This window comes from Oncorhynchus mykiss, chromosome 11 (genome assembly GCF_057628025.1).
Source record: "Oncorhynchus mykiss isolate SJ-2025 chromosome 11, ASM5762802v1, whole genome shotgun sequence".
Classification (NCBI taxonomy): Eukaryota; Metazoa; Chordata; class Actinopteri; order Salmoniformes; family Salmonidae; genus Oncorhynchus; species Oncorhynchus mykiss.
Window position 1 is genome coordinate 80,040,001 of NC_143032.1, and position 9,661 is coordinate 80,049,661.

General features: G+C 45.2%; 1 protein-coding gene across 2 annotated transcripts in view; it reads left to right on the forward strand.

Moving 5' to 3' along the window:
* LOC110536437 (protein unc-13 homolog B) overlaps positions 1-8,942 on the forward strand; it is a 135,044-nt gene extending 126,102 nt beyond the window's left edge. For both annotated transcript variants that reach the window (XM_090191219.1, XM_090191220.1), the window contains 2 exons: positions 3,164-3,323; positions 5,817-8,942. In XM_090191219.1, coding sequence (XP_090047345.1) covers positions 3,164-3,323; positions 5,817-6,099 — 443 coding nt within the window. In that variant the 3' untranslated portion in view covers positions 6,100-8,942. The remainder of the gene's footprint in view (positions 1-3,163; positions 3,324-5,816) is intronic.
* The last annotated feature ends 719 nt before the right edge of the window (positions 8,943-9,661 follow it).

Consider the following 9,661-nt stretch of genomic DNA (forward strand, 5'->3'; position numbering starts at 1 on the left):
CTCTCACCTATCCATCTCTCATCTCTCACCTTTCCATCTCTCATCTCTCATCTTTCCGTCTCTCATCTCTCATCTTTCCATCTCTCATCTCTCATCTTTCCGTCTCTCATCTTTCCATCTCTCATCTTTCCATCTATCTTCTCTCCATCTCATCTTTCCATCTCTCAATCTCATTTTTCCATCTCTCACCTATCCATCTCTCATCTCTCACCTTTCCATCTCTCATCTCTCATCTTTCCGTCTCTCATCTTTCCGTCTCTCATCTTTCCGTCTCATCATCTCATCTCTCCATCTCTCCATCTCTCATCTCTCAATCTCTCATCTCTCCATCTCTCAATCTCTCATCTCTCGATCTCATCTCTCATCTTTCCCTCTCATCTCTCATCTTTCCATCTCACAATCTCTCATCTCTCCACCTCTCATCTTTCCCTCTCCTCTCTCAATCTCTCATCTCACCATCTCACATCTTTCCATCTCTCATCTCCTCATCTCTCGTCTTTCCATCTCTCATCTTTCCATCTCATACCTTTCCATCTCATCTCTCCATCTCTCATCTTTCCATCTCTCATCTCTCCATATCTCATCTTTCCATCTCTCTATCTCTCAATCTCTCATCTTTCCATCTCATCTTTCCATCTCATCTCTCAATCTCTCATCTTTCCATCTCTCATCTTTCCCTCTCATCTCTCATCTCATCATCTCTCATCTTTCCATCTCTCATCTCGCCATCTCTGATCTTTCCATCTCATACCTTTCTATCTCATCTCTCTATCTCTCCGTCTCTCATCTTATCATATCTCATCTTTCCATCTCTCATCTCTCCATATCTCATCTTTCCGTCTCTCATCTCTTTATCGCTCAATCTCTCATTTTTCCATCTCTCCTCTTTCGTCTTTCCATCTCTCATCTTTCCGTCTCTCATCTTTCCATCTCTCATCTCTCCATATCTCATCTTTCCGTCTCTCATCTCTCCATCTCTCAATCTCTCATCTTTCCATCTCATCTCTCAATCTCTCATCTTTCCATCCATCTCGTCTTTCCATCTCTCATCTCTCCATATCTCATCTTTCCATCTCTCCGTCTCTCATCTTTCCAACTCTCAATCTCTCCGTCTCATCTTTCCATCTCATCTCTCCATCTCTCATCTTTCCATCTCATCTTTCCATCTTTCATCGCTCCCTCTCTCAATTTTCCGTCTCTCATCTCTCCGTCTCTCATCTTTCCATCTCTCATCTTTCCATCTATCTTCTCTCCATCTCATCTTTCCATCTCTCACCTTTCCATCTCTCAATCTCATCTTTCCATCTCACACCTTTCCATCTCTCATCTCTCACCTTTCCATCTCTCATCTCTCATCTTTCCGTCTCTCATCTTTCCATCTCTCATCTTTCCATCTATCTTCTCTCCATCTCATCTTTCCATCTCTCCCCTTTCCATCTCTCAATCTCATCTTTCCATCTCTCACCTATCCATCTCTCATCTCTCACCTTTCCATCTCTCATCTTTCCGTCTCTCATCTCTCATCTTTCCATCTCTCATCTCTCATCTTTCCGTCTCTCATCTTTCCATCTATCTTCTCTCCATCTCATCTTTCCATCTCTCCCCTTTCCATCTCTCAATCTCATCTTTCCATCTCTCACCTATCCATCTCTCATCTCTCACCTTTCCATCTCTCATCTCTCATCTTTCCGTCTCTCATATTTCCGTCTCTCATCTTTCCGTCTCATCATCTCATCTCTCCATCTCTCCATCTCTCATCTCTTAATCTCTCATCTCTCCATCTCTCAATCTCTCATCTCTCGATCTCATCTCTCATCTTTCCCTCTCATCTCTCATCTTTCCATCTCACAATCTCTCATCTCTCCACCTCTCATCTTTCCCTCTCCTCTCTCAATCTCTCATCTCACCATCTCACATCTTTCCATCTCTCATCTCCTCATCTCTCGTCTTTCCATCTCTCATCTTTCCATCTCATACCTTTCCATCTCATCTCTCCATCTCTCATCTTTCCATCTCTCATCTCTCCATATCTCATCTTTCCATCTCTCTATCTCTCAATCTCTCATCTTTCCATCTCATCTCTCAATCTCTCATCTTTCCATCTCTCATCTTTCCATCTCATCTCTCCATCTCTTATCTTTCCCTCTCATCTCTCATCTCATCATCTCTCATCTTTCCATCTCTCATCTCGCCATCTCATACCTTTCTATCTCATCTCTCTATCTCTCCGTCTCTCATCTCTCCATATCTCATCTTTCCGTCTCTCATCTCTTTATCGCTCAATCTCTCATTTTTCCATCTCTCCGTCTCTCGTCTTTCCATCTCTCATCTTTCCATCTCTCCGTCTCTCATCTTTCCATCTCTCATCTCTCCGTATCTCATCTTTCCGTCTCTCATCTCTCCATCTCTCAATCTCTCATCTTTCCATCTCATCTCTCAATCTCTCATCTTTCCATCCATCTCGTCTTTCCATCTCTCCTCTCCATATCTCATCTTTCCATCTCTCCGTCTCTCATCTTTCCAACTCTCAATCTCTCCGTCTCATCTTTCCATCTCATCTCTCCATCTCTCATCTTTCCATCTCATCTCTCCATCTCTCAACTCTCCATCTTTCCGTCTCTCATCTTTCCATCTCTCATCTTTTCATCTCTCATCTTTCCATCTCTCATCTTTCCGTCTCTCACTTTCCATCTTTCCGTCTCTCATCTTTCCGTCTCTCATCTTTCCGTCTCTCATCTTTCCGTCTCTCATCTTTCCATCTCTCATCTTTTCATCTCTCATCATTCCATCTCTCATCTTTCCGTCTCTCAACTCTCCATATTTCCGTCTCTCATCTTTCCATCTCTCATCTTTTCATCTCTCATCATTCCATCTCTCATCATTCCATCTCTCATCTTTTCATCTCTCATCATTCCATCTCTCATCATTCCATCTCTCATCATTCCATCTCTCATCTTTTCATCTCTCATCATTCCATCTCTCATCATTCCATCTCTCATCATTCCATCTCTCATCTTTTCATCTCTCATCATTCCATCTCTCATCTTTTCATCTCTCCATCTCCTTCTCCTTCCATCTACTGCTCTCACACCGATTGCTTTAATTTCTCACCTGTTGTCCCCTCGCTCTTTCTCTCACTCCCCCCCCCCCCTCCCCCCTACAGTGATAGCGGTGAATGACATGAGGTGGCAGACATCAGGGATGTTCCGTCCCTTCGTGGAGGTCAATATGATTGGTCCGCTCCTTGCAGCCCAGAAGAGGAAGTTCACCACCAAGTCAAAGAACAACAGCTGGACAGCCAAGTACAATGAGACCTTCCAATTGTGAGTTCTTGACCCACCGTGTTTCCACCCAACACCTGTAGGTCGCCCTTCACCTTAAGTCCACTTTCAGGTGTTCACCACCTGACAACTATTTTCTGCTGGCGCTACGGCAGCGCAAGTGCCAAAACTAGAGGATTTGGCTCGTGAGATTACTTTGAAATAAATATTAATTACCAAAGCTTTATAAAAAGGTCAAGTACAACAACCGTCTATTCTCCACTGTTAGATGTAGATCCTTCTGTACAACAACCGTCTATTCTCCACTGTTAGATGTAGATCCTACTGTACAACAACCGTCCATTCTCCACTGTTAGATGTAGATCCTACTGTACAACAACCGTCCATTCTCCACTGTTAGATGTAGATCCTACTCTACAACAACCGTCCATTCTCCACTGTTAGATGTAGATCCTACTGTACAACAACCGTCCATTCTCCACTGTTAGATGTAGATCCTACTGTACAACAACCGTCCATTCTCCACTGTTAGATGTAGATCCTACTGTACAACAACCGTCCATTCTCCACTGTTAGATGTAGATCCTACTGTACAACAACCGTCCATTCTCCACTGTTAGATGTAGATCCTACTGTACAACAACCAGCCATTCTCCACTGTTAGATGTAGATCCTACTGTACAACAACCGTCCATTCTCCACTGTTAGATGTAGATCCTACTGTACAACAACCGTCTATTCTCCACTGTTAGATGTAGATCCTACTGTACAACAACCATCCATTCTCCACTGTTAGATGTAGATCCTACTGTACAACAACCGTCCATTCTCCACTGTTAGATGTAGATCCTACTGTACAACAACCATCCATTCTCCACTGTTAGATGTAGATCCTACTGTACAACAACCATCCATTCTCCACTGTTAGATGTAGATCCTACTGTACAACAACCGTCTATTCTCCACTGTTAGATGTAGATCCTACTGTACAACAACCGTCTATTCTCCACTGTTTATCCTACTGTACAACAACCGTCCATTCTCCACTGTTAGATGTAGATCCTACTGTACAACAACCGTCCATTCTCCACTGTTAGATGTACTCACACGATCCTACTGTACAACAACCGTCCATTCTCCACTGTTAGATGTAGATCCTACTGTACAACAACCATCCATTCTCCACTGTTAGATGTAGATCCTACTGTACAACAACCATCCATTCTCCACTGTTAGATGTAGATCCTACTGTACAACAACCATCCATTCTCCACTGTTAGATGTAGATCCTACTGTACAACAACCGTCCATTCTCCACTGTTAGATGTAGATCCTACTGTACAACAACCATCCATTCTCCACTGTTAGATGTAGATCCTACTGTACAACAACCGTCCATTCTCCACTGTTAGATGTAGATCCTACTGTACAACAACCATCCATTCTCCACTGTTAGATGTAGATCCTACTGTACAACAACCATCCATTCTCCACTGTTAGATGTAGATCCTACTGTACAACAACCATCCATTCTCCACTGTTAGATGTAGATCCTACTGTACAACAACTGTCCATTCTCCACTGTTAGATGTAGATCCTACTGTACAACAACCATCCATTCTCCACTGTTAGATGTAGATCCTACTGTACAACAACCATCCATTCTCCACTGTTAGATGTAGATCCTACTGTACAACAACCGTCCATTCTCCACTGTTAGATGTAGATCCTACTGTACAACAACCGTCCATTCTCCACTGTTAGATGTAGATCCTACTGTACAACAACCGTCCATTCTCCACTGTTAGATGTAGATCCTACTGTACAACAACCGTCCATTCTCCACTGTTAGATGTAGATCCTACTGTACAACAACCGTCTATTCTCCACTGTTAGATGTAGATCCTACTGTACAACAACCGTCCATTCTCCACTGTTAGATGTAGATCCTACTGTACAACAACCGTCCATTCTCCACTGTTAGATGTAGATCCTACTGTACAACAACCGTCCATTCTCCACTGTTAGATGTAGATCCTACTGTACAACAACCGTCCATTCTCCACTGTTAGATGTAGATCCTACTGTACAACAACCGTCCATTCTCCACTGTTAGATGTAGATCCTACTGTACAACAACCGTCTATTCTCCACTGTTAGATGTAGATCCTACTGTACAACAACCGTCCATTCTCCACTGTTAGATGTAGATCCTACTGTACAACAACCATCCATTCTCCACTGTTAGATGTAGATCCTACTGTACAACAACCATCCATTCTCCACTGTTAGATGTAGATCCTACTGTACAACAACCATCCATTCTCCACTGTTATATGTAGATCCTACTGTACAACAACCGTCTATTCTCCACTGTTAGATGTAGATCCTACTTTACAACAACCGTCTATTCTCCACTGTTGGATTTACAGTAATATGCACAGATTTAAAGTTAGGACTCCACCATTAGTCTGTAGTGTACACTATACAACAATGTTGAACCACTTCTGCCTCTTCGCTCTCCCCCTCCAACAGTATCCTGGGTAAGGAGTCTCCAGACTGCTATGAGCTGCAGGTGACGGTGAAGGACTACTGTTTCGGCCGGGCCGACCGTGTTGTGGGCGTGGCCGTGGTCCAGCTCCGAGACGTGGCTGACAGGAAGTCGTGTGTGTGTTGGTGCCCACTGGGCGGAACAATCCAGAAGGACGAGACGGGCGTAACGGTGATGCGTATCTTGTCTCAGCGTGCGGCCGACGAGGTGGCCAAGGACTTTGTCAAACTGAAGGCCGAGACACGCCCTGTAGAGGAGGGCAGATGATGAGGAGATGTGGAGAGAGTATAGATAGAGGAGAAAAGAGGTGGAGAGAGGATAGGTAGAGAAGGGGGGAGAGGACAGGGAGGAGAGAAGATAGGGAGAGGAGAGGTGGGGAGAGGACAGGGAGGAGAGAGGATAGGGGGAGAGAGGATATGAAGAGGAGAGGTAGTGAGAGGTGAGGAGAGGTGAGGAGAGGAGAGGAGAGGTGGGGAGAGGAGAGGGGAGGAGAGAGGACAGGGAGGAGAGAGGAGAGGTGGGGAGAGGAGAGAGGACAGGGAGGAGAGAAGACAGGGAGGAGAGACGATAGGGAGGAGGGAGGAGAGAGGATAGGGGGAGGAGAGAGGAGAGGGAGAGGGGAGGTGGAGAGAGGATAGGTAGAGGAGAGGGGAGGAGGAGGGAGGATAGGTAGATGAGAGCCTATCACAAGATGGAGTTGAAAGAGGAGACACGCTCTGTGGAAGAGAGGGAGATGAACATCAGGATAGAAGTTAATAAATGTTATGTTTCCTGGTCCTCTGGGCCAATGAGAGGGCCTGGAGCAGGCACGTGACTGATGAGGGACCAATCGGAGACGTTCACTGTATGCATCAACATAGTGGAGTGTGACACAACACCACATACCTTCACCGTTGCATTCATATCACACACACACACACACACAGACGCACGCACACACACACACACACACGTGAATGAATGTCTGCTTACTGTACCAGGGGCTATATCAGAACAACCCTTATAGGTACATGATTTTATATACTACTAGCATGAGACTGATACGCATAGCCCAACATAGCCCTAACCTGTGATGAAAACACATGAGACTGTTGCCCAACACCCATCACCCTAACCTGTGATGAAAACACATGAGACTGTTGCCCAACACCCAACACCCTAACCTGTGATGAAAACACATGAGACTGATGCCCAACACCCTAACCTGTGATGAAAACACATGAGACTGATGCCCAACACCCTAACCTGTGATGAAAACACATGAGACTGTTGCCCAACACCCATCACCCTAACCTGTGATGAAAACACATGAGACTGTTGCCCAACACCCAACACCCTAACCTGTGATGAAAACACATGAGACTGATGCCCAACACCCTAACCTGTGATGAAAACACATGAGACTGATGCCCAACACCCTAACCTGTGATGAAAACACATGAGACTGTTGCCCAACACCCATCACCCTAACCTGTGATGAAAACACATGTGGATGGATCTGATCTGACCTGTCTCCAGGGTCACTACAGTACCATCCCTGTGGTTTACATAGCCTTAAAATCACAGCGCTAACCCCCATCCCTCCTCAGACCATCACAACTACAGGGATATGTACCTGAACTGGGAAGAAAATGGCTGCCTATCGGCCCCTGGTTGAAATGATTTCACTTGATAGTGATAGATGAACATACGCAGACCATAAAAACAGGTGAGGTTCGTGATGTACTAGAGTTAGTCTGTTAGTTGACAGGGTGTAGTCCAGACTAGGGTGTGGTACTAGAGTTAGTATGTTAGTTGACAGGGTGTAGTCCAGACTAGGGTGTGGTACTAGAGTTAGTATGTTAGTTGACAGGGTGTAGTCCAGACTAGGGTGTGGTACTAGAGTTAGTCTGTTAGTTGACAGGGTGTAGTCCAGACTAGGGTTTGGGGTGTTTTACTGTCAGACGGCTGTGTGAACAGAACAGAGCTGTGTGAGCTTAATGGTTCCAGCATCGACCCACTCCACTTCAGCCTGGGGGGGGGCTGTATGCTCCCATACAGTACACTATACTCATGACATAACCTTTAACCTTTAATCTCTTCTCTAGATTTTGTATTTGTTAATGTATTTATTTATGTATTTATTTTGCCAATTTAAGTTTCTCTTTTCAACTGTTACTGCAGATACTGTTTACCTGTACGTCTACATGGAATGGAAATAGCCAAAGATTGACTAGTTTGTTTATTTTGTTGGTGGGGGGGGTCAGTTATTTAGACTTTTTATAAATCTCATGTCCAGATACACACCTCATGATGAACAAATGTTAGAGTATGTTAACTACCTCCCCTTTCTTCCCAGGTAATGTTTAGAAGTGTCTGTCCCCATCCCTATCATTACCACAAACACACGGGGTGTTATTAATGACCACGTCATACTTGACCTCTGTCAGCTGTCAATCATCCTCTTACTGAGACCTGACTCTCATGTTAGCCCCACCCCCCAAAAAAAGTTCCACCATTGCTCATTGGTGGAGTTAGTTTTGCATGGCCCCGGCGCCTTGTGTGGGTGGAGATTTCACGTAAGGACCAATGGAATGGTCTAAAATGAGCAAACCCGGGCCATCGGACCATGCAAAATTAACTCCACCAATCATCGGGCGTTCTGTGAATGTCACAAATATTACCTGCCTGCCATTGGCTGGAAGAGAAAATTGAAAGGTGGGCCATCCAATAATATCACATAGATGGAGAAGGGGATGGATGGAGTGTGCACCAACGTGCCAAGTAATGCAGTGTTCACTTTCTACTTTTATTCATTTGTTCCTGTCTTTCATTTAGTTTCTTTTAGTTTTTTTTTTTTTGTTTTAGTTTTTTTGACAAGTGAACTCTGACACTCAAACTGTTTTCATCTTTCTGTAAGTTAGAAAACCATCACAGCAGTTTGTAAAGAAAATCCTAACACCAGAGCATGTATGTACAGTACAATCAAAATTAACTAGACCATGAGTTGTGCATTTTTATGTATGAAAAGATTCATATACGTAAAGTATGTATCATTAATACTATAATGCTGCGAAAATGTTGAATATACTTGTACTAATATTAGAATTTTGTATATAAAGTATTAATGAATCATCTCTTTGGCTTTTGGAGTGTTTTTGAGTTAGAGGGACGTGAGAGTGGGATGAGACTAGATGGAGATTTGAAAGAGTTTTACGTGTTTGCATTGCATTCCATTGGTTATCAAACACCACGTACACCTGTGTTTATTTTACCACACCACTCTCCCTCTCCCCTCCTCACATCTCCCCTCCTCCCCTCCTCCCCTCCTCACATCTCCTCTCCTCTCCCCTCCCCTCCCCTCCTCCCCTCTCCCCTTCCCCCCCTCCTCTCCTCTCCCCTCCCCTCCCTCCCCCCTCCTCTCCCCTCCTCCCTCCTCTCCCTCTCCCCTCCCCCCTCCTCTCCCTCTCCCCTCCCTTCCTCACATCTCCCCTCCTCTCCCCCCTCCTCTCCCCTCCTCCCTCCTCTCTCTCTCCCCTCCCCCCTCCCCCCCCCCCCCTCCCTCCTCTCTCTCTCCCCTCCCCCCTCCTCACATCTCCCCTCCCTCCTCACATTTCCCCTCCTCTCCCTCTCCCCTCCTCCCTCCTCTCCCTCCTCCCTCCTCTCCCTCTCCCCTCCCCCCTCCTCAACCCCTCCTCCCCCTTTCCCCTCCCCCCTCCTCAACCCCTCCTCCCCCTCTCCCCTCCAGTATTACTCATTGTCTCTCACTCAGTATGATAGCATTCTGTGTACATCATGATTCATTTCCTGACTGAGCTGATCATTAATAGAACTGGACTGGAGCTTCCTC